At 43.0% G+C, this 24,680-nt stretch overlaps 1 protein-coding gene across 1 annotated transcript; it reads right to left on the bottom strand.

Annotated features, from left to right (window-relative positions):
• Positions 1 to 111: 111 nt before the first annotated feature.
• On the bottom strand, positions 112 to 23,499 carry sestd1 (SEC14 and spectrin domains 1). Its single transcript, XM_080903671.1, has 19 exons — positions 23,204 to 23,499; positions 21,556 to 21,625; positions 21,317 to 21,425; positions 20,581 to 20,671; positions 20,347 to 20,460; positions 15,321 to 15,434; positions 15,103 to 15,197; positions 14,889 to 14,944; positions 12,890 to 12,961; positions 11,207 to 11,364; positions 8,859 to 8,981; positions 8,501 to 8,695; positions 8,217 to 8,331; positions 7,953 to 8,118; positions 7,147 to 7,228; positions 6,930 to 7,052; positions 3,647 to 3,838; positions 3,412 to 3,515; positions 112 to 2,542 (listed from the first exon to the last, which is right to left on the bottom strand). Exons 2-19 carry the CDS (start codon positions 21,623 to 21,625, stop codon positions 2,269 to 2,271), a joined length of 2,253 nt encoding a protein of 750 aa, XP_080759797.1. The 5' UTR covers positions 23,204 to 23,499; the 3' UTR covers positions 112 to 2,268.
• Positions 23,500 to 24,680: the final 1,181 nt, after the last annotated feature.

Raw genomic sequence — 24,680 nt, 5'->3', positions numbered from 1 at the left:
TTTTGTAATTTACCTGCTGTTTCTTTACCTGTAGCCATACATTTACCCATTAACCCGTTTTATGCTTTGCTGTTTGATACAAAAATTGTCATCATGAAAGCAACAAATCCATGAAGTTCAAAAGCTTTATTTAGAGAAGGATGCTGTATTGATGTCATGGTACATGTGAATAGACAGAACAAAGCATATAGCAATTACACTTACAGCAGCAATTATTGGTCAAACACCAACCAGTTACTGAGAGGTTTGCTTGAAAAATGTCAGGGGAAAAAAAAAGAATCCGTCCTTTTGGGATGTTGCTACATTGGCTAATGACAACCAGATACTGGCCTCTGAGTGAACAGCACATGGTCTGATTTCCACTATGATAGGAAGTTTAACGTTTCAAGTCCTTGACAGATGTAAGAGTCATGAACACAATGGTACAACAGTGATGGATGACGTCCCAGAGACCGCATCAATGGGAAAAAGTTAAAGTCCAACTGAAATGAAAAAGAAATCGCTCTCCTTTATGCACATTTATTTGTTCGAATGTGTAACTACAGATATGAAGGCCCAAAAAGAATACAAAAACAATATTTTGAAGAAATGTTTTTAAAAGAAAAAAAAAAAAAACAGGGGGCAGTGTTCTAACAGCCAAAACCCTAAATATATATCTGGATATAGCATGTCAGTCCATGATCAATATAAAACTGTAATAAATGAATAATCTGACATTTACATTTGATATACTTTATTACATCACACTAACCGCTGTAGTCACACACACTGCTTGACCCCAGCTATGGTCAGAGTGATCCATCTCCTTATCCTGGATCATGACTCACGTACAGGAAAATGGGATCACTTGAAAAAGAAACTACACCCACTCATTTGTACAAAGCAGTGTGAGAACTGCTGACTCAGCCACACTAAAGCTAGCCACGTCAAACAGTCTCTGCCTTCACTGTTGAGTTAAAACTCATTAGCATAAAATAATGGTAGCCACTCATCCAGAAACTGAAAAAAGTATGCACATTCATGATCTTTAAAACAGTACCTGATGGTGAGTCTTGATGAAAAAATGGCCTCCTAGAAGCTGAATCATAGACACCTTTTCCTACTCCCATGTTACTTTGTTTAAACTACAGATGCAAAGTTTGCTGGTTACTTAAGTCAGTCCTTTAGTACATGTTTACCTTTACTAAGATATTTGCAGGAACACAGCTCTGCCATCTACAAAGTGGCTCATGTAACATAAAATGAAGCCTCTGAAAAGCTCTGCTATGCTAATGCTAACCTCTGTCTGTGAAGCCCTGCTCTTGCAGGTCAAAGTTGTTTTTTCCTGTGTCCAAGAAAATAAAGTTGGACTTTTGCTTTTTTGTTTTTTTTATGTTAAAGCAGAAAGAAGTTCATCCAAATAAGAGCCTAAACGCCATTTTCACTTAGCATAATTTATCTGAGTATTAGTTAATGCAGTTTACTACTCTGATGCCACTTTCTGTGAACCCTTGGTAGCAGAAGGCAGATGTCCTTATTCTATATATGATCTACTGTTTAAGGTGTAACAGGCTGTATTCCTGCATTATTCATTATTGTAAGAGTTTTTATTGCTGGAAAAAAGGAATGACACGTGTAGCACGCCGCTAACATGAGGCTAGGAATAAGGTGATTAATGTAGAGAAAATTTTAAACTTCAGGCAGACTTTAAAACAAATTCCAACGAGTACAAACCTTTTACTTTACACCGAATGAAATTTGTTCCTGATGCCTTTTTGAACTTTAAACATTTCCTCGAGTTCCAGAAAGCTGGACAGAAGCTTTTTTTCCAGCCTGTTTGTACTAAAGTATCAGGACTGTTGATGCAGGAATGAGACCAACAGGAAGCACCATAGAAGCTCTGTCTACTGTAGGGATTGAGGAGGAGGAAGCAGTTAGATACAAGCTGGGACTATTCTCACCTGAAATGGATTATTTTACAGTTGATTATCATCAAAGGAGTAGACATTCCAGTAAACAATTCCAGTATTTTACATTTGTTATGCCTGATCTTCCAGAACCAGATGGAGGAAAGGTGTCCAGCATGTTTATCCTCTTGCAGGAAGTGTTATGCAGTGATGCTGATGGTGCAGTGTAGTCTTAATGTAGGGAAAAGCCGCTGCAGTAAGAGAAGCAGCCGACAGAAGGCGATCCTGCCCTAGGCGAGAACACGAGAGGTCTGTAGAAATCAGCAGCCCTTCGCTGACAGGCTTCATTAAGGCTGCTTGGTTTAACATCGTCAGCGATCCATTAGCAATCCTGTGTAGCCCTCTCCAAATCTTCATCCTGCTGCCCTACATCCTCCTCCTCTTCATCTTGGTCTTCTTTCTCACTAAGTTCTTCTCCAATTACATCTAGTCTTGCATCTTGCCCATTCAACACTTCTTCCTCCCTCTCATCCCCATCATTGTGCAGCCTCGCCTCCTGCAGTTGCAGCCGCCGCTCTTCCACCAACAGGAGGCGCTCTCTGACACCCTCTGCTGCTGCCGCCGTGTCAGTGGGACTCCCAAAGAACTGCTCGCTCCTGAAATCACAAGAACCCCGATTATGAGTTGCTTTTACACCATTACTGACAGGGACTAGAAGTAGAGAGCATCCCATATCGGCTTCTCTTCAATGGCTCCCAGTTAAATTCAGAATCAAATTTATAATCCTTCCCCTCACACACACGGTCTTGAATAACCAGACCCCATCTCATCTTAAAAACCTTATAGTACCATATCACCACAACAGAGGACTTCACTCTCAGACTGCAGGCTCACTTGTGGTTCTTAAGATATCTAAAAGTAGAATGGGAGGCAGAGCCTTCAGCTTTCATGCGAAATCAGCACTGCTCTTTTAATCATTAGTAATTATTAATCTGTGGCTCTCTTCCACAGTCTGTGTTTTATCCTCTCCTCCCTCATCCCCAGCTGATTGTGTGAGATGGCCACCCCTCTCTGACCCTGTTTCTTCCTGTTAAAAGGGAGTTTGTCCTTCCCACTGTTGCTAAGTGCTTGCTCAAAGGGTGTCGTTTGATTGTTGGGGTTTTCTCTGTATTATTTTAAAGTCTTTACCTTACAATATAAAGAGCCTTCAGCTGACTGCAGTTGTGATTTGGTCCTATATAAATAAAACAGAATTTAACTGAAAACTGAACTCATCAGGTTTGATAATGCAGGCATGTTTCAGAGGACCTTGCTGCGACATGACACCTGTAAGCCATGAGGTAGTTTATTACATTTCTGTGTTGATAACTGGCTCTTTATGTTAGGTTTATGCCAGTAATTACTGGTAACAAAAGCAAAGTGAATTCATGTGGCTCTAAATAGCCAAATAAGTGTTTGTATGATTTAGGATAGCATTAAACATATAAAGTCATAATTCAGGTACGTCAAATGAATGTGTACGTACCCATCAGGGAAGATCACAGGCATGGTCAGTCTGTCCAGCAGAGTTTTGCCCAAAGAGTCGACTTCATCTAAAGACTCCGCCTCCACACGTTCCTGCTGTAACACCTGGACCATAGTAAACATACAATTTAGACTTTAAATAACCGTGTGGCTTATTTTTAGTCAATAATGGCATGCTGACGCGTCCAGACTTGACACTGATGTAACATCTGACAGTTTAAAAGTGTTTTTCTCACCCTCTCAGCGGCAGTGTGGAAGTTGAGAGCCAGCTCCAGTCTCTGCTGTCGCTCCTCGGCGCTGACGCTGAACTGTTTCCAGACTCTGTTGAGGCGAGGCAGAGTGTCTCCGGACGAGCGCGTCGTACAGCGCAGAGACTGGCAGAGGACGACGGTGGCCTGCAGCAGTTGGCGGCCATAATCGTAGGTGCTCTGAAGGAACAAGAAGACAGAAACATATTCAGTTCAATAACATCTAATATTAATATTTAAATATAATCTGTTAGACTGACTGCACTTCATTTTGTGCAGACATTCAGACAGAAACGGCACCTGGATGATGAAACCCGAACGACATTTGTGATCCTTCGGCATCATTAGCTTCACAGTTTTGGTTTTGAGTAGCCAGCCTTAAACTAGCAAATAGATTTCCATGAAACTGGTTTGGACACTCTTCCAGCGAGATGAAACTAATTTAGTATGGCTTCTTTGCAAGATGTTTCAATTTTCAGCTACTTGGAGAGTTTGAGTGCCTATTAAGGTCATACTAAAGCATCTCATCTTGAATTGAAGTCCAGACTTGACTAGGCAACTCCAAAAGAATCATTTTGTTTTTCGTGTTTTGGACTTGCTGTTGTGTTTAAGATCATGTTCCTTCTAGATAATCCAGGTGTGCTTGAGCTTGTCCTGAAGCAACAAAGCAACCACAGACCATAAAACTACTACCACTAGGTTTGACTGTTGGTATGTTTGTTTTATTAAATGGTGTGTTAGTTCCACTCCAGATGTAAAAGGACTCAAACCTCACAAAAAGTTAAACTTTTGTCAGTCTACAGAATATTTTCTCAAAAGTTTGGGGATCATTAAGATATTTTTTGACAATTGTGCGACGAACCTTTGAGTTCTTTTGGTCAGTCTTCAGTCTCTCTCATTGTTAAAGCATGAACTCTGCCCTTATTGGAGGCAAGTGAGGCCTGCAGTTCTTTAGATATGTTGTTCTGTGTTCTTGTGTGAGCTCCTGGATGAGTCGTCGCTGCACACTTGGAGTAATTTTGGTCAACAGGCCATTCATGAAAGGTTTGCCACTGTTTTCACGATTTGTGGATAATGGCTCTCACTGTGGTTCACTGGAGTACCCAAAGCCTTAAAAATGACTTTGCCTCCCTCTTCCCGCCCCAACACACCCACCCACACAAGTAGGGCCTTGGGGTGCGGGTGTGTCACCAGGGTGCAGGGGAGGCATCCCTCCCCCCGTCCCCCCCCCCCCGTCCCCTTCTGGCTGCCTGTGCCTCAATTTTATTCCACAACTTAGACATCCACATTACTCACACTCTCATAACACATATATATAGGGCCTTGAGGGTGGGCACGTTAACGGCGTCCAGTGGACGGTCTGTGTATTCAACCCCACCTCTGGCGCCGGTGACCACCTCTCAATTTTAAATCCATGTAGGCATTGAGGGTTCTCGGGAGGGGCCGTGCTAACACCCGCTGCACTCTGGCAGCAGCACCATGCTTGCCCGTGTTTTAAATGAACCTTAGAACAACACACAGCAACACTACACATGAGCGAGAGGAGGGAGGTTTGGGGTCTTCACACACCCCTGTTCTCTGCTGGCCATCGGGGCGGGGGGGCTGGGAGGAGGTGTTGGCCGTCCCATTGGGATCTGGGATGCGGGGCCTCCCTGCTGCTGCGGAGCCTGGGGCGGTCTGCTTGCCTCCACCCCGGGGGAAAGGGTAGCATCTCCTGGGTCTAGGTGCCGTTTCCCCCTCCATGGGCGAGGGTACCTGGACCCGGGGTATAGAGTTTGTTTGGGGAGTGTGATTGTGTGTACATGTCCATGTATGTCTATCCCTACGTTGGGTGAGTGCTGAGTATTTGTATATGTGTGCATGAGGGTGGGAACGCATGTTTGTGTCTGTGTGTGCCTGTTTGTCTGTGTCTATATGTCAGGTCGGGTCTTAGACTCCACCTCTCTGGGAACTCCCAGGCCCTCCAAAGGCCTATCTCACCACACTCCCTGCCGGTAACTGATGCCCTCAGGGGTCGGTGCGTTGGTGGTTCTTGGTGTCCGGGGCTGGGCGCTCAGGTATGTACCAGCTCACTCCCGGTGACTACTTGGCGGGGCCTGGTGCCTGTTGCACGGTCAGGCCTCTTCCGGGGCAAAGGGGGCCCTCGGGCCTCCGGCCTCTGGGCCTGCAGCTCGGTTCACTCTGGCACAGCTGGCTGCCGGCAGAGCCAGCGGGCACGCCGGTGGAGCCCCCTCTGGCTTCTGCTCCGTGGCTACTGGGTGACCCCTCATCTGGGGCTGTCATCAGCTCTTCCAATGAGGGTGGCACGATGCCCCTCTGGTGGTCCTCCTTGGGCTCTCGCACTCTGGGGCCTCTGGATGTCTGGAGCCTGGATCTCCTCCATGCCTGCTTCATGCCCTGGGAGACGGGACTATGGCTCTCTACATCCTCTAGCAGACCGTTACATGGGGAAACCATTTGAATTGAAGCGTGCTGATCCACACAGGTGTGCACACGGGTGTTCACTGTTCATAGACATAAACTACACCTTTATTGGCTGCTATTTCCAAGCACATTGTGCACTGTCGGTCCTACGTGCTGCACAACAACATTCAATATTTAGTATTTACTGCTGTTTACACTTAGCTAGACTAACATGATGTTGTTGTGTTTAGTATGTTGCTGGGTTTTTTTTTTGCTTGTTTTCTTCTTTTTCTCTCAACAGGTGATCCAGGAGATTTTTTTTTCTCTTCTTTCTCTTTTTAAGTGCCCTTTCTCACTGTCTCTCTTCCCTTCTGTTTTTCTTTTCCTTCATCTTCCTTTCTCCCTTTCCTATCCCTCAGTCATGTCTGTCCCGTCTGTAACAACTGAAAATAAAATAAAAAATAACAACAAAGGTCAATCAAATGCACCAATACGGCAAGGCCATGATGATCCATTTGGCAAAGTAAATCCATTGGGTATCCTTGTTGGTCTTCAGACAACAATTCTGACGGCTAAAGAACCAAATGGGACAGGCAAAAAAAAAAGAAATGACTTTGTAACCTTTTCCAAACTGTTTCTTTAGATTGTGGCTTGATGAGTCTTGATTCAGCAGCTCTGGCAGTAATCAGGGTCGTCTCCGTCTAATATTTAAATTTGTTTGATGGTTTCCAACATTTAAGTGTGAAAAACACACAAAACACTAAGACATGAGGAATAAGGCAAAAACGTTATGAACACTGTCATGCTGATGTTTAGGTACATCAGCTGGATTTTTTATGTTAGCTAAAGATCAAGTGAAGCGTCTCACCTGAGCGACATCCACAAACTTCCTGTGTTTGTCCAGCATGGTCCTGGTCTCCTGAGAGTCGTCTCCCAGTCTGACGTGAGTCTTCAACAAGGCGTCCAACAACTCACTGAGCCACTCCACTGCCTAACCAGATGCATGCACAAATTAATCATAACATAAACACATGAAATCCACATATGTGTGTGTGTTTTGTTGCGTTTTGTGTTGCATTCCTCACCTGCAAAGCGTCTTCTTCACATTTAAACAGTTGGACCATCTGTAGCATCTTCAGCCTCCTTACGTCCACCATGTCCTCACATCTGCAACACACACAGTTAAATATGCCTTCAAGTCTGGAAAACAAACAGCAGAACAGATTTTCACACCACATGCTCTTGCTGACACAACACCACAGGGAACTGTGTCTAATCTCCTGGGGGGGTTTTCTTGTTAGGTAATTGTGTAAACCGCTGCCACTACCACAAACAAACCACATACCTCAGAATCTGAACCATTAATGGAGCGGCAATACAAAGTTTGTCCTGAAGGTGGAGCCAGAGGACAGGGAAGAGAAAAGTTTAATATTTGAACAGTTCCCTTTTTTTGTGGGTGTAAATGAGAAAACCCAGAATGTAGATGAAGCCCAAAACTGGAAAGTTCACTGTGTAAAACATTTGATATTTCTGGAATTTTTTAAAAACATGATATTAGCCTTGTTAAATTATAAATAAAAGGACAGCAGTATTTGTTTTAAATATCCACCTGCATTTTGCACAGAAGCAAACAACTCTTTGTTTTTCCTTAGCCATTAAGCTTTATTCACTCATTTTTTGAGGATTATCGCATGAGTGAGATCTGAGAGAATCACAATCAGGATCGGGGACTTCAGATATCGGCTTTGGTTTTTATCCTGTTAGGAGTGGGAACAGGCAGTTTTTGACTCTAGCTTCAAGTGGGGAGTTAAATACAGCTTCCTTCTTGGCAAAAAAGCCCCCCAAAAACCCTCACTCACCCCTCCCTGTAGCAAAACAAGACAAAAGTAACCTCTGCTTGCGAAGCTGCATGTCCTCCATCACAGACTGGATGTGTTGAACGCCGTCCTGCTGTTCTGTGGTTGGACTCTCAGTTTCCTCCAGAGGCCAGGACGGCTGGCTGCACATCTGCTCCAGCAACAACGCCCCCTTCTGTCGCAGCGAGGTAAGACCTGCCTCTGCATTGGAGGAGATTGTTAATGTGACGGAGCACCTTCATGAAAACTATTAATTATCCTGACGGAAAATAAGGGGATTGATTGTTCTGGGTACAAACCAACGGTTTGCAGCTTCTCCTCCAGCAGTTTGAGGTTTTGTTGAATAGCTGCACCATCAGCTGGAGCCACATCAGCGCAGAGCATGCCCAGCAGACCGTCCAACTGCTGAGACAACTGCAGAGACAGAAAACAAACAAAAAAAACCTGGATCAGTCTGAAGAAGTCATTAGCATTTTCACAGGTCTACCCATCCTGGATAACAGCAAGACAACATTACAGGTTAGAGTAGATTTCTGCTGTCGAGCTAGGCTAATAGCCTAGCAGTGCTAAGACTGTGCTTTACCTCCTGCGTGGTGCTGTGAAAGCCCTGTGCTGCCTGCAGGACGTTCTGTCGGCTCTCCAGCTGAGCCGCCTGGCGGTAGCAGACGTCGCTCAGCTGCTGCTGCAGCGCCTTCAGCTCGGCCACTTCCTCCTCCTCTCCGGTGCTGAGCAAGGCAGCAATCTGCTGGTTCAACTCCACATAAACAGCAAACCACTCCTGTACACACAGCGAGAGACAGAATTAGCTCATGCCTCACAGTCCTCAAACACCAAAAGCGAGTTTCTGTGATCTTTTAACAGGGAAACTAAAAACAGCAGCCGACTCATCAGATTGTTCAAATCACATGATTCTGATCACGATGATGTGTGTGTTTCGTTACACTGTGCTGGCTCTCGATCTCCTCGTGTTTTTGTTGCAGAGCCTGAGCTGATCGAATCGAGTCCCCGATCGTTTGCTGAGTCTTCAGCAGCTCTGAACCCGGACCCTGCAGCCAGGTGACCACCTGGAAGAGAGAAACACAAAATACATGATCTCCTACAGAGTCAGGAGGACAATCTACTCTGGGTACCTTCGCAAGCCGGCAAACTTGAAAAATGGTGACCATAAAAATGTAAGGAAACATGTACATTTGGTTGACATCTCACGCAGAGCCAGTACACTGAAACTGAAGCATCTGTGCTGAATTTGGCTGTTTTTATTACCATTTTCTTTAATGCTTCAAGTTAAAAAGCAATGAAACTGTCAGCAACTTCAACGCGAGGTCGATAATGCATGAAGGAGAATTTGAAAGAACTTAAGGGAAACCACAGCAAAGCCCAGTGCTTAAAGAATCTGACTACATTAACTACACTCCTTAATAACGTGATGTTAATAAAATAATAAATAAAAATAAAGTCTTTCCTCGTATGGGCCACTACATTAGGCACACTGAATACAAATCAACAGCCAATAACATGGAAGCAACTCCATGTGTTTAGGCATGTAAATGTGATCAAGGTGAGCATCAGAATGAGAACGTTGAAGACTTTGAGCGTAGCTTGGTTGTTGATGCCAGACAGGATGGTCTGAGCATTTCAGAAACTGCTGATCTGCTGGGATTTCCCCCCACAAAACCATCTCTGGGGTTTACAGAGAATGGCCCAAAAACGAAAAAACATCCAGTCAGCAGCAGTTCTCTGGGTTAAAATAGGCTACAGTAACTCAAATAACCTCTTGTTATAATCAAGGTATGCAGAAGAGCATCTCTGAACGTAATAAAACATTGAAGCAGATGGGTTATAGCAGCAGAAGACCACACTGGGTACCACTCCTGTCAGCCAAAGGCAGAGGCTGAGGCTACAGTTCACAGCTGCTCACAAAATCAGAAAGAGAAGACCGGAAAAACTTTGCCTTGTCTTCTGTCACATTCAGATGATAGGGTCAGAATTTGGCATAAACAACAGGAAAGCAGCATTGTATTAAAAATGCTGGCTGTTGCTGATGGTTTAATGGTGTGGGATTTTCTTGCCACACTTTAGGCCCATTACATCAAACAGAGCATCGTTTAAACGCCACAGCCTAACTGTATATATATCCATCTCTTTCCTGCCAACTATGTAACAAAGCTCAAATCATCTCAAACTGGTTTCTTGACCATGGCAATGAGTTTACTGTACTCAAACGGCCTAGGTAGTAGAGCCACTCAAGCATCTGGATTGCATGCACTTCTGGATCATTTCACTCTCCAACAGGAACCTTGGTGCATCTCAGAGCAGCAGAGTGACCAGCAGGATCTTTGAACCTACTGCTGCCAGACGTGATATCAGTATAGATCATCACATGCTTGAGAATTAAATTAGAATGATCAGTGTAAAGTAAACCAATGTGTAAGCAATTAAAAAGGATTTCTCCTTGTCAACATCAAAGAGTGGAGCCACACTTTTTCTTTCCCCCCCCTTTTTCCACAACAAAACCTACGTTTTCTTTAAAAAGGAAGCATTTACCTCTGTCTGGTAAATGTTTCCTTCTCACAAACTCTAAACCCAGTCTGCCTGTTCATGTAGTGAGTTTTAAATACAAGGAAAAACCAGGATGCCAACACCTGTGACATCACATCAAGAAAGCGGGCTTCATGTGCAGAATTGGTGATGGGTCTGAAATGTGTGTAAGGTTTCCCTGGAAAGCAGTATTTGCATGATCATCATTTTACTCAATAATCTAAAAACAGCTATCAGTATGAAGGCTGTCTGTGTGCTTGTATTTATACAGCACAGTAACCGCTTATCCAGGTGTGTGTGTGTGTGTGTGTGTGTGTGTGTGTGTGTGTGTGTGTGTGTGTGTGTGTGTGTGTGTGTGTGTGTGTCAGGATCATAACTTGATTGTATTTATCAGGTCAGTGATGCCTTGAAGAGCTTGGGCACACACATGAACAGTTTGATCAAGATCTAGGCCAACTTTCCACAACTACCTCAAATCCTCCGAGCTAGTGACCGATATTTTTCAGTTACTATGGTAACCCTAGGCTCATCTCCAAGACACTGGTGTTAACCATCAGCCCCTGCAGCTGAAAGAACTCCACAAACAAGCGAGTTTACTTCATCTCGCCCTCAAGTGCTGCTGAGCAGTGAGGCAGCTCACTGACACCAAGGGTCAAAAATAAAAGTTGCTAAAAAGGATGAAACGCAGCAGTGTTTGCACATGAAACTGAAATATATTGAGATGGACACTCGATGCATGTGTGCGCGTTACCTGCATGACTTTGGCGTGGATCTCATCAAGCTGGGTGCGTTTGTTTCGCTGCCTGCAGAGCTCCTGGTATCTGGTGTACTGCTCTCTGAGGGAGTCCAGCAGCTTCATCACCTGAGGCTGAGCCAGCAGCTCCTCTTCCATTGGACACCAGGCTGGACCTGAAGTTCAGAGAGAGGTCAGGAAGAAGGTCTGTGGGATTTTAGCATTTCACATCTACTCTTACAAAACGTGCTGACAATGGTTCCTCATCAGGAAACTGAAATATCAGCTCTCTCGTGTAGGATACCCCGGCACTATAAAATGAACTGTTCAAATAAAACTTTATCACTGTTTCTCTAAACTTTAATGATTAATTCACAATAGGAAAACTGAGCTAAGGTGGATTGAGGAAATAAACTAAACTGATCATCTGCAAGTGTGATCACCTCTCTAAAGAAGTAGTTTGGGACGTTTGCTGCACTGGAACATTCAGTTGTTTTTAATAAAATGTCTCAAACTTCCCAGGAATAGATGTCCCAGCAAATTCACTCTAAAGTCTGACCATGTAATATATTCAGGGGAAAAAACCCTCAAAAGTGGCATCTCATAAGTTCATGACAGTGCAATTAGAAAAGACTTTACAAGTATGGTTTGTGTTGAAGGGTTGGCGAAAGCCTCAAAAAAAAAAAAAAAAAAAAAAAAAAAAGCATAGCAGCACAACGGTTTGAAAAGCTGCATCTGAACAAACCACAACACTTCTGGAACAATGCTCTTTGGACAAACAAACGACACCACAGTGGAGATGTTTGGCTGTAACGCGCAGCACCACATTTGGTGAAAATCAAACTCCTCTTACCAACTTTCAAACACAGTGATGGAGGAGTGATGATTTGGGCTGGTTTTGCAGCCACAGGACCTGGGCAGCTTGCAGTCACTGAATTGTTCATGAACCCCTCTGCATACAAATTATTCTAGTCAAATGTGGATTATGCAGCAGGACAATGATCCCAAGCACAGGAGCAAATCCACAACAGAATGACTGAAAAAGAAAAGAATCCAAGATCCAGAGCTCATCCGGCTTGAAAAGCTGGGATTTTAAGAGAGCTGTGCATCAACAAATGCTCCAAATCCAAAAAACTGAAGCAATGGTGTAAAAAAAACAAAAAAAACACAATGGGCTAGAATTCTTCCACAGTGATGTGAGAGACTGATAAACTTTAAGCTTAGTCAGAGTTTAGAAGGGCTCCATCTAAATTTACTTTCATTTCCATGGTTATACTTCCATAGCAACTTTTCTGGCTCTCTGCCAGTGCAAGGTTTAGTCCCATCAGGCCTGACGATGCTATACTGCATTTACCTCACAGCATTTTGTGATGATTCTACATGTGCAGCTTCTTGAAGACATACCACAGTAGAAGCAGATCAGCATGAACTGAATTAGTGGATGCTGAGGCCTCAGCTGTGATGTTTCTTAGTTCTTAAACAATGTTACACAGAACTCCAGTAGCCAACACAGCATCCACTTACACTGCGTCACACTGTACTGTACACAGTGCATAGTACTCTCCAGGAAATGAATGGCTGCATTCATGCGCCAAACTCCAGAGAAAACAAAGGACACCTCTTAATTAATCTGTGCATCACCCTTCTGTCTGAGCTGAGCCAGCACAGCGACATTTGGGTGACTGACAGCTGCTTGCTCACCTCCCTGTCCTCCTCCTCCTCCCTCTGAGCCGTTGAAACGTCGCTGCTGCAGCTCCGACAGCAACTCATGACCTTCAGCAGACACACACAGAGACAGAGAGAGAGAGGAGAGTTGAGATTTAAAAGGGTGGTAAAAAAAAGCATCAGAAGCAATAATGAGTCAATGCTTGTGTAAATGTTGCTAAATTACGAAAGGATCTGGTGGAAGGAGGAGGGTGGTACTACAAACAAAGACTCCTTTCACCTCAGCCCAAGACGCACACACACACACACACAATCATAGGCCCCTCTGTACAGTCAACACATCCATCCTTCCTGTGTTTTCAGTGTGTTCTTTAGATTTTGATGGTAGCAAACTTGCAATGGGGAAAACATGTTTAAAAAATACAATTTAAAAACATTCCTTGTAAATGCAACGATGAAATCAAAACAAAAACCACACAGCTTGCTTTGTTTAAAGGTATAGTGAGTAAAATCTCACTATTAAATCTCAATAAATCGCAGATTGCTGAGTCCTGTTTTCTTTCCGCTCCCAATTCGAATGCATAATCCGAGCTACAGTAGCCACTGTAGGACAAACAACTCTGGCTGCCCTTCATCCGTAGTAAGTGTAGGCTGTCAGTTTGCTGTTTAACCCAGCTATCGATATGTGTCCACATCCCTTTACTCCGGAGGAAGCCGTAAAACTTTGTGAAAGCAGTCCGATATGAGTTGATGAATTAGTGAAGATCGCTTCTGTTCGATGACAGCGATACTGAGGTGAATGTTGAGGATGTCCTGAACTCTTTTGTCAGCAAGCACTGCCTTTTTTGCTGCTGACAGCCTGTGTTATATATTTGTGTATATTTATAAGTACAAAATTATTTATTTTTGCATTAAATAACCTGAAAAAAAAATAGTGTCTTTACTGTTTGAAAAATGGTTGTGTGTGTTCTTCCAGTTTTGTGCCCATGGCTCAGGACTGCAGAAGCCAAGTGTGTTGTGCTGACTGGCTAATCATTAATACCTCCGCTGTAGTTACTGAACTGCGAAACCACCGCTTTCTAGGATCCAAGAACTCAATCAAGTGGATAGAGTCTCGAGTGGGAGTGGAACGCCCACCTGCCTTATCAATCAGCACTTTTCATTCAACATTACCAGTTAAAATACAGATTTTAATCAGCAAATAACCTTAGAAACAGCTCCACTAGAGCACCCAGCGTGGCTGACATCTTTGAAATCTTTAAGAAATATCTGTTTATTTTTTTATTTCCACAGTGTGCAGCACCCACACACACCCAAGCACACTGTAGCAAAGATTATGCAAAATGCCTCGACTTCCTAAATGATCATTCTGCTGCAGTGGTCTATAAAAGCAAAATTACTTTAAATTGTGTCACTGCCCAAATACTCACAGACAGACTGTTTGTGCTCTTGGCAAGCTGTAGTTGTCACGTCTTTGTAAAGCACTCCAGTCAACATTTGATGTATTTAAACATGCTCTATTAATTTTTCCTGTGTTAGAATTGTATGTTTCTGCAGCAAGAAGAGCAGAATGATTGTTCAGTCAACCATCATGTCTGTGCTTCATTATCGAGATATTCTCTCCCCTCCTGCCGCCTGCTTGACCTGAAAGCTTGATACAGTTTATCGTTGTGCTTTAGGAGCTATCATAGAAATCACTGTGTGCTTTGTGAAGAAGTAGGTTGGACCTCAATGGGGAAAAGAGGAATGCACTACATTATTTTTCCATTCACAAATGTCCACTACCTGATTTTCAAAACCACTGCTCATCTTATCAGGAGTATTTAATCACTCCTCAGGTCAACGCTAAACTGACCTTTCAATCCACTGAATCATTTAAAGAGGCTTAAAAAAAGTCGAATGCCTCCTCACGCTGGGTGTTGTTACTATCGAGAGTTGCATGTATTTTACCTGCTAGTCCAGCAGTACAAATGCAATCACATTTACATTATCTTAGTTCCTGAAAGAGGATAAAGTAAAGAAAATGTATATTTACCAGTCTGAAGGACAGTCTCAGGGTCAAACGATGGCAAGAGGGCACAGTCGGCAGATCTGCAGAGGACAGACAAGACACACGGCTCTGGATTTCACCCGTCTGCCCTCAGTTTAGTTTAAACTGTAGATGTACGTGTGTGTGTGTGTGTGTGTGTGTGTGTGTGTGTGTGTGTGTGTGTGTGTGTGTGTGTGTGTGTGTGTGTGTATACACTTACTTGTCCTTGTCCATTGAGCTGCTTTTATCAGCATCATTGATGATCGACAGCTCGTCCAGCAGTGACGTAGACTCCTTCGTGAACTTCTCAAAAACCTGCAACAAAGCCAAACACTCAGTTCTGGTGCCAGGTTACCATGGCAACAAATATTTTAAGTTACAGAAATCCCTCGAAAGCATAAAAAAAATAAATAAATAAATAAATAGATAGATAGATACCAGTCTCTTGTTGAGCCAGTCGCTGTGGTCATAGTCCAGACTTCCTCCGAAATCATCCGTCAGCTGACACGGTTCAATGTAACGAGTCAGCTTATTGGCTGAAACCAGGATCACCTGACAGGAAGCAGAGATGCCAACATGCAACACATATCAGTAGGGAGAAACACACTAAACACACTGTGTGCTATTTTGAGAAATGTCATGTAGGTTTCAATATAGAAGTAACACAGAGGTCAACCTGGACTATAGAAACTAACACGAAACTACAGAACACTTCAGAACATCTAAGTCAGCCAGAACAGACAGTCTATCATAAAGCCACTCAATATTACTTTCAGAATTACAGTTTGTGTGACCTTTTAAAAGAAATGCTTTATTAATGTTTTGGAAATCTTACCTTTTGTTAGAAGCATTTACTAATTAGTCCATAGCTTCATCACATATATGTAACAGCAGGCATCAAACGCAAGGCCCAAGGGCCCAAATCTGGCCTCCAGTGACTATAAATCTGTCCGTACTAGTTGTAGCTGTGATCTGCACATCGATATGCAACGCGCACGCACCACAAAACTAAATAGAGGCGCACTCAATTGTACCTGCAAGCTAATACAAAAAGGCACAAAAAATAAAAAAGGCACAGGAGAAAAAGGAACATTGAGGGCAGACGATTTCAAGATGGTTGTTAGGTGCTACATATGGTGCTGCATCCATTTACCACGAGACACTCTTATATGTCTTGGATTTTGAAACCACACAACCAGCAGGGAAACTAAGCTACAGACTTGGAAGAGAGTCTTCAGAAAGACACAGGCACACACAACGACGAATAAAATATCTTTCTATCAGCCGAATCTCAAAGTTTCATTAATGGCTAAGTGGTAAGACACCAAGGCAACTTGTTGATTATCTATTGATTTGTTGTGGCTTTTATGTGGATCAATGTGTAAATGTATAACGTAAGGCTACATGGGACATGAATGAGCATCCACCCAGGATATTTTATTTGGATTGAAGTAGGGCATGTCAATAAACTGTATACATTCAAGTCCATCATTTGTTGGACAAATACAAATTTTTTTGCTACCACAGAGGATTTTCAATCAAACAACATGTGACAACATGTCACTGAAGTGCAGAATATCAGCTTGAATTCAACTAATTAAAGCATTGCGTTAACTCCATGGAATTACAGGTTTTAATACATAGAATCCCAATTAGTCCTCTGGCATGAACCTGAAACTGGAAGAAAAGAAAAGAAAAAATAACACCTGCACAGTCCTGAACCGATGAAGATGTGTTTATTGATGATGTGACTGTTGATAGGAGAGGCAGGATGAATTGTGAAGTGTACAGGGCTAAAGACTCTGCTCAGACAAATACTGCAAAACTGATGGGACTGTACTTCACTGTGTAAATCGATAATGACCCAAAGCATACAGCAAAAAAACAAGTGTCGAGTGTCGAGTGTCTCGATGCAAAGAAATCAAGACTTTTTCAGCGGCAAAGTCAGTCACCTGATTTCAGCCCAGCAGAGCGTGCATTTCAGTTATTAAATACAAAACTGAACACAGAAAGACTCACAAACATGCAGTGACTGAATGCGTCTGCAGCAAAGGCCCAGCAGAGCAGCTTTAGGGAGGAAACACAGAATATGGTGATGTCCATGGATTCTAGATGTCAGTCACTGGCTGCTACGGATTCTAATCCAATAAACAATCCTTACATTTAAGATCATGTTTGTCTGTCTAATTTGAGGCTCTGATATCAGTGATTGGTGGATTAAACACAGTTTCTTCAATCTCTGCCACATGCCAGGCAGCCAGTCTGTGTGTTCATGTCTCAGGAGCCCTGTGAGACATAGGTATGTCTGAGGAAGGGCATGCATAACTAGTCCTTGTTTTCAGAGGACATTTAGAAGCCACTGCACTGAGTGCTGATTGTTTGGATCCATCAACCAAGCGGAGTGCTTGGAACACAATAAACTTCTCTTTTGGCTTTCTAAATCTGAAGGTGGCGCGTTCAGCATTCCTGAAATGTAGTTTTTAAAAGAGAACAAACAAATATGAAGTGCCTTTTGTTTTGTTTGCTTTTTTAATTGCTGCTTTGTAAGTAAACCTGCTAAGACAGCTGACGTTGAGTCGAACTTCCAGTTGTCACTGCAACAGATGCCGGCAGACGAATTGGACTCAGCTAGCGTGTGTCTGCATGTTTATTTAAATGTGAGGTCAGATGTTTGAGCAGCTGTACAACCCACACCCTGCTGTGTCACCCTCAGAGACACTCCATAGTTCGGAATAGTAACATTTCAGCACCATCACTGGAATCTCTAACAACTGTGTGTGCGTGTGCGCAGAGGGGCGTGCACAGCAGAGATGTGGCCACCAGTGACAACGCAGCATGTATGAAATTCAGCAACTTGTAGCGACTACAGAAAAAATAAAAATAAATAAATAACTGCTGGGTATGCCAGTGCATACTTAAAACTTATCTAAACTTTGAAGCAACTGTTAATACATTTAGAAAAGACAAAAAATAACTGATTGAGATATGACAGTGTGACAAATATATTAGAGGTTTAGCTATGCAACCGCAAGACCGCCAGCAATCAGCCACAAGCTCAGTGATGATGGTCTGTGTATGAGCGGTAATACTCCAGTGCATTGAATGAGACAGATGTAATTTATGAGACCACCAGCTCTCTTTCTTTTGACCATATTATTTTAAATATTTAGCTCATGAGCCGACTTCTGAAATGTTCACGTCCTTAAACGCACCACCAGGGAGATTTCTTGCCCTGAGAACAAAAACCAAAAAAGCTCCAATTTCACTACTAAAATAAAGTCACCTTAACATTGGCTGTGACGGATTATCTTTATTTAACAACTATCAAGTCGATACTGATCAACCAACTTGCTCCGGTTGCCATGGTAACAATCGTGGAGCCAACGTGGCTGTGGAAATCTGGGTCACAATGACTACTGATCTCTGTCGGTAAAACCATCTGTTGTAATAGAGGAGGAGGCAGACACACAAACACACTCACACTCCATTGATCCTGTCTCAGGTTTCCAGCAGCACTCAGGACAGTTAACGACGCTTAAGGTTGTTATAACTGGCGTACTTGCTCTGTGCGTGATATCGGGTGACAACAAAGATCAGAAGGGTACGTGTGCGTTTTAAACCAAAAATCAAGAGGAAAAGAAAATGAGAATGAAAAAAATCGTTTGGTTCATTCCAATGTTGGAGAAAAACTGGGACATTCACACTGGTCCAAGTCCTCTACGTAAAAGCAGCCATTTCATCCTTTAGGTGTGGCAGTTGCACTGTTTTTGTCTGAAGACGGGGAGGACACAAAGTTGCACCAACAACCTTTTGGTGACTGAGAAGAAATCAATTCAACTTTATTTACATAATGCCAAATCACAACAACAGTAACCCCACAGTGCTTTATACTGTAATATAAAGACCATACAATAACAGACAGAAAACCCGAACAACTACACGACCCCCTTTGAGCAAGCACCTGGTGATAGTGGGAAGGAAAAACTCCCTTTTAACAGGAAGAAACCTCCAGCAGAACCACACTCAGCAAGGTGCAGCCACCTGCTGTGACTGGTTGGGGGTGAGGGGAAGAAGACAAGACAAAAGACACACTGTGGAAGGGAGAGCCAGAGCTTAATACTAAGTAATGATTAAATACAAAGTGTTGTATAAATACATAGAAAGTGAAGAAGAAACAGTGCATCATGGGAAGCTCCCAGCAGTCTCAGCCTCCTGCAGAGTTACTAAGAGAGGATTTCAGGGCCACATGATCCTTTTATCGAAAAGAAGTGTTTTAAACCTAATCTTAAAGAAAAGTAGAGAAGGTGTCTGTCTCCCAAATCCAAACTGGAAGCTGGTTCCACAGAAGAGGGGCCTGAAACCTCAAGGCTCTGCCTCCCATTCTACTTTCAAGTATCGTAGGAACCAAAGATTTTCCAGGATGAATAGTAAAACTGATTATTTTGCATAAACTGGCCCTGAAGTAACCAGTGCACAAGTGACTGACTTAAGAGTCAGCACAAAACAAAGTGAAAAGAAAATAAATACAATATTGGTAAATGGCCTGCATTTGTATAGCGCTTTTATTAGAACCACTTCTCACAGCCGCAGTAACAGGAGTCTGGAGCCACGCAGCTGTGTGGGGCTATACTTAGGGCAGAGCGTTGCACTGCGAGAGACTCCAGAAAAAGCACAAGCAGCCTGCTGATAATGACCAGTACTAACAAGGTTAAGTTTTACAGGTATCCCACTACCACCTCTATAGTTTAGCATAAGCACAAAGTGAAGCCGATGTGAGCACAGTTTGTAAGTTTTTGCCCTGATGCCGATGTGTGGCCATGGATTTCCATCATAAAATGATGAGCATGATGAAACATGATTGCAAGCAGATGTTATTTCCCTACAAGCAGGTATCCCGACACGCAAACTTAACAACTGCATGCGTAAAAATAAGCAAACAAAGCAGCCACCATATGCTGTTAGGCCCTCTCAAGTGCTAGGGGAAGGACTACCTGCTCTTGCAAGCAGCTGCTTGTGAATTTAAAAGTCTACATGTGGGAATCAACCTGATTTTTGACAGGCTGGAGATGGAAACTAAGAGTTTACACCACGTGTGACAGAAATCTAAAGCCAGAGCTTTGGATTAGGTGTCACCATTTCTCAAAACCAAAACATGTATAATACTGCAAAAAAGAACAGTGTTAGTCTCTGTTTCTTCTTAAGGTTATATGGAACATGGAAAGTTGGAGCAGTGATGAAGGGAACCAAACCCCACTCTAATAATCTGAGGTTTACAAGAAATGCTTCTCACACGCCGGCCATTTGTTTAAAATGGCCCCAGATGGGGAAAATCACAGCTTCACGTGAGGCAAAATATGACTTGTTTTCATTTGAGGTACAAATCTTCAACATCCACAAACCCACAGAGAGAGATCGTGCTTTAAGTGTAAAGTTAGCTGCAAGCTGAAGCAGCTCAGAGACTCACCTCAAAGCCCAGACGGTCTTTCTCCTTCCAAAAGCAGAAGTGTGTCACCTTCTTATCCCAGAATTCATCTGGCTTCACCACGCAGACCAGCGACACTTCAGGTGGGATCACATTCTGAAACAGCATCAACGCCATCATTAGCCCGCTGCTTTTTAAAGAACACCCATAGCAGCCAATGCATTAACACAGCTTAAGCCTGCGTTGTGCCTGCGGGGACTCTAAATGTGTTTCTACCTGCAACATGAGCACCACAGTCTTCACGGTGTTCCACTGAGACTTCCGTCCATCCACGATAACAGTGAAACCCCGAGCCTTACACTTCTCACTGGCACAGACAAAGAGAGGGAGTGTGTTACCAACAGCACACGCACACCCCATCATTTACATACACAGTTTCCTGTTTGAGCATCATTTGGGTAGCCAGCTCACCAAGCTGCTGCTACCGAGGCTACTTTATGTTTTCTTCACAAGTACAAATGGTAACAAAAATAAAGCCTGAGACTATTTTTTATTTGTTTTATATGCTTTTCACACATTCCCAGCATCGGGTATATTTCTGCTCCTCTTTCAAGTCCATCTATATACCAGTTTGTCAGCTATAAACAACCTACAGGAGCTTAAACAGCTCATCCAGCGTGTGTTGGAAGAAACGAAGCGTGAGCTGAAGAGGCCAGATATGGAAAATGGGACTGAATCACCTGTGGAGCTGCCAAGAATTACAGCTGTCAGATCGTGCTGGGGACGCTCAAAAAGGACGAGTTGAAAAATAGTAACACTTAATAAACTAGAATCATCCTTTAAGCTGGATTTCTACACTCGAGCCACAGGGTTCAAATCTAGCAGCTCCTCGCTGACAAGCCAAAACCCAAACATGTCTAAAAGCATTAAAAGTGAAATCCAACAGTCTCTGGGTGACACAACTGCTCTGGGACACACACCAGACTGTCCTCAGTCGTGTCTCTGTGTGTACCTTGGGATGCTAAGCAGGTAGTCCAGCGTGGCGCTAAGCTCCTCCATGCTGGTCTGATCTGAACTGAGAGGGATGTTCAGAATCAGACCACTGCGCCGGTCTTTACCCCCTAAAGAGTGACAGGCAGACGGGTGGGAGAGGGGAGGAATCAGATTACAGCTCAAACTGGGATGACCACAGGATTGAGGAAACAGGTGTCGATATTTCATTTTCTTTTCTTTTAAATCCAAGTGTTTTACCTGACAAGAAGGCCAGCTTCTTCTTGAGAATGGGGAGGATGGTGGTCGCTTCCATTGTGACAGCAGACATCTGTAAACACACATGCAGACAGTTTTTCCTCCTTAAGTCTAAGGTATCCTTTCTAAAGCTAAAAGCAGTGTGAGTTAGTGGAAAAGAGGCCCACTGTTACACGAGATAGTCAATAAACTCCAACACTAGACCACAGTTTTCAAACCTGCACGATCAGATGTTGGCCCACAGGCTCACACTTTAACAGCTCTGAGGTGCTTGACCAGAATGTGCACAAACTACACAGAAATCCCGCAGCTAACGAGTTTACAGCGTCCTTGCAAGTCAGTGCAGGAGCACAGCAGCCATAGGTGATAAAAAACAGCTCTGGGGGTGGCTGCTAAAAAGCTGCGTCCAGCTCCGAAGTGTCAGAGCAATATCAGCGAAGCAGCACTGTGATTTTCGTGTGCGGATTTTCTCTCAGCTGGCGCTTCTCCCGGCCGATTCAGATTCTTGGCTCCGGCCTCGGCCTGCGATTTACTGCCCGCCTCATCGGCATGTCAGCACAGTTCAAGCAGTCAGCCAGTAAATCAGTCAGTTTGCATTTCTGTCAGCTTATCGGCCGACTTAACATCTGTGGTGATTTTTTTTAACCCCCGCCCTTTCTACAGTTGTTGCATTGTTTCTCACACTCTCCTATTAAAGGCTGTGCTCCTTTAAAGAACAGTCTGGGCTTTTCAGTTAATTACAGCAGTGCTGGAGGACTTAATGTAGGCTCTACAGAAAAATGTCAAACTATTCCTTTTTTATTCCATCTCAGTGTTTTTGTAGATTTAGCTCCTTACCATCTAAGCTGCTTTCTGTTGCTTGTAATTTGAGACACAGCAATCACCCCCATGCAAGCCATAACACAGGATTGCAACTCCTTTAATTTTAGTGTAGTGTTCGGATTTATTCAGTTACACAGGCATGCTGAGTGCAATCATGCAGTTCACATAGTGACCTTGACGTGATGTGGCACACAGACACTCAGCACTTTATCGAGCTTCTAACTTGGAGTTATATTAAAGCTTTGTGTTTGCAGTATTCTTGTTTTTGGCCTTACAGTGAGTCATGTCGATCTGGTGTCTGGAGAGCTGTGGGGTCCTTGCTTTATTACATCTGATGATCACACAGTTCTGACTAGTTGAAGATTTTGAAAAACAAAATTCTTTCAGTCATGACATATTTTATCATTTTTACCTCTTTTTTAAAAAAAAAAAAGTATAAACTCATGCTCCACTATCTTCTGTTCTACTCCTCTGCTAAACTTTGCGTCACATTTATGATTTGGCACAAAGGTGTTCATTGTGCTATTTGCAGCAGATGTAGTATTAGTTAGATTAAATGATTTGGTCCCTGCAGCACCAGTCTGTGTCTATCTCCTCCTGGTGCTGCTGCTGATGGGGCTTCACCTTCGTCCTCCTGCAGCTTATCCGGCCCAGCTCGGTGTGTCTCGGCTTGGTTCGGCTCGGCCCACAGACACAATGACCTACATTCACAGCTGCAGACTGCGGCTGCTGCAGCCGTAACCTCCCCTTCACCGCAAACCTCGACCCGCCCAGCCTCGGCAGCTCCGGGATCCACAACAGCAGCTATCGATCCCGCACGTTTTCTTACCTTTTCAGTCAAATCTGCGGCATTTTTCCCTGTCCCGATTTTTTCCTCCTCCTAGTCCCCCCTCCTCTTCTCCTCTGTCGCTTCTTCTCCTCTGCAGTTTTTCCCTTCTTCCTCTCTCTTCCCTACTCCTCCTCTTCTGTGTCCTCTCGGGCGGATTTATCAGCAGATAGTGAATCTGTTCTCCATGAAAAACACCGAGGAGCTCAACGAGCTCACAGTACGCTTTCAACACCGCTGCAGTCCTACTCCAAACACACACTCACAAGGCAGGCGTTGGAGCTGGCTGTTGTGCGCAGCCTCAGTGTAGCCAAATCGAAGAACGCGACTTCCGGTGAAAACGACTTTCCAAATAAATGCCTGGAGGAACAATTTCTCACCACATTTTATAGAGGAGACAATGTTTACTTATGCATTACTTATCAGCATTTATTTACAACCACGATTTGCACACTTTTGCCCTCTTGTTTTTTTCGTTTGGTTTTTTCAGAAACATTGGAAATATGTTGTGTGTGTGTGTGTGTGTGTGTGTGTGTGTGTGTGTGTGTGTGTGTGTGTGTGTGTGTGTGTGTGTGTGTGTGTGTGTGTGTGTGTGTAAAGTTTTATTTTCCCCATTTCCTCAGTATTCATTTTACATCAGGGCACACACGTGGCCACTTTGCTAAATAAATAAATATAAATACAAATATAAATATCGTGGTACATGATAAATGTGTAAAAGTACAGAAAAAGTTCCGGTAGTTCAGTGCAAAGAATACCATGTCATGTAATTATAAAACTTTTTCTTAATTGACTGAAAAAATCCTTGAAAAACAAACAAACAAAACTATGGACCCACTGTGATAGTGGGAAAAAAGAACGTTTAATTTAACTGTTTATCTGTGAATTATTACATTGGTGTAGTAGAAATTCTAGTCTGGCACCCATCCTCTATGGGAGGTTTCGTTTTGTATTATATTATCATTATTATAATTATTATTATTTACTTCATTTTGATTTTTTTTTTAATTTACCTTTTATTGGTTTCAGTGTTAGTTTTAGTCTTTGTAATTATTATTGTATGGACGGCATAGAGAAAGAGAAAATACACACAAGTCACATTTTTTTCTTATCAGGATTATTAGGATTTTATTATTAATATTACTGTTCTTATCATCATCTCTATTATTATTGTTATTTCTATTATGTAACCAACAACAATCCAAAGCATCAGTAACCAATCAAAGTCTTTTTATTTCATCAAAATGATATAAAAAGACTCGGCAGTTTGTAAGTTTTAAACACAAATTTTAAATCGTTTAATCCAAGCATGGCAACTGCTCACACGACTTAAATTCAAGTTGATTTAAAAATTTTAATTTTTTTCTTTTTGTTGTTTCACTTCCATATTCCTGCTCAGGATGAATAAGTGTTTTTGTGGTAATTTCCGCTGCGGCCTCACAACAAGAAGGTTCCTGGTCTTCCTGGTCTCATGACTGGG

This window comes from Rhamphochromis sp. 'chilingali' (assembly GCF_963969265.1).
Source record: "Rhamphochromis sp. 'chilingali' genome assembly, chromosome: 14".
Taxonomy (NCBI): Eukaryota; Metazoa; Chordata; class Actinopteri; order Cichliformes; family Cichlidae; genus Rhamphochromis; species Rhamphochromis sp. 'chilingali'.
Note: the sequence above shows the minus strand (reverse complement) of the source record. Positions and strands in the feature narration are given on the sequence as shown.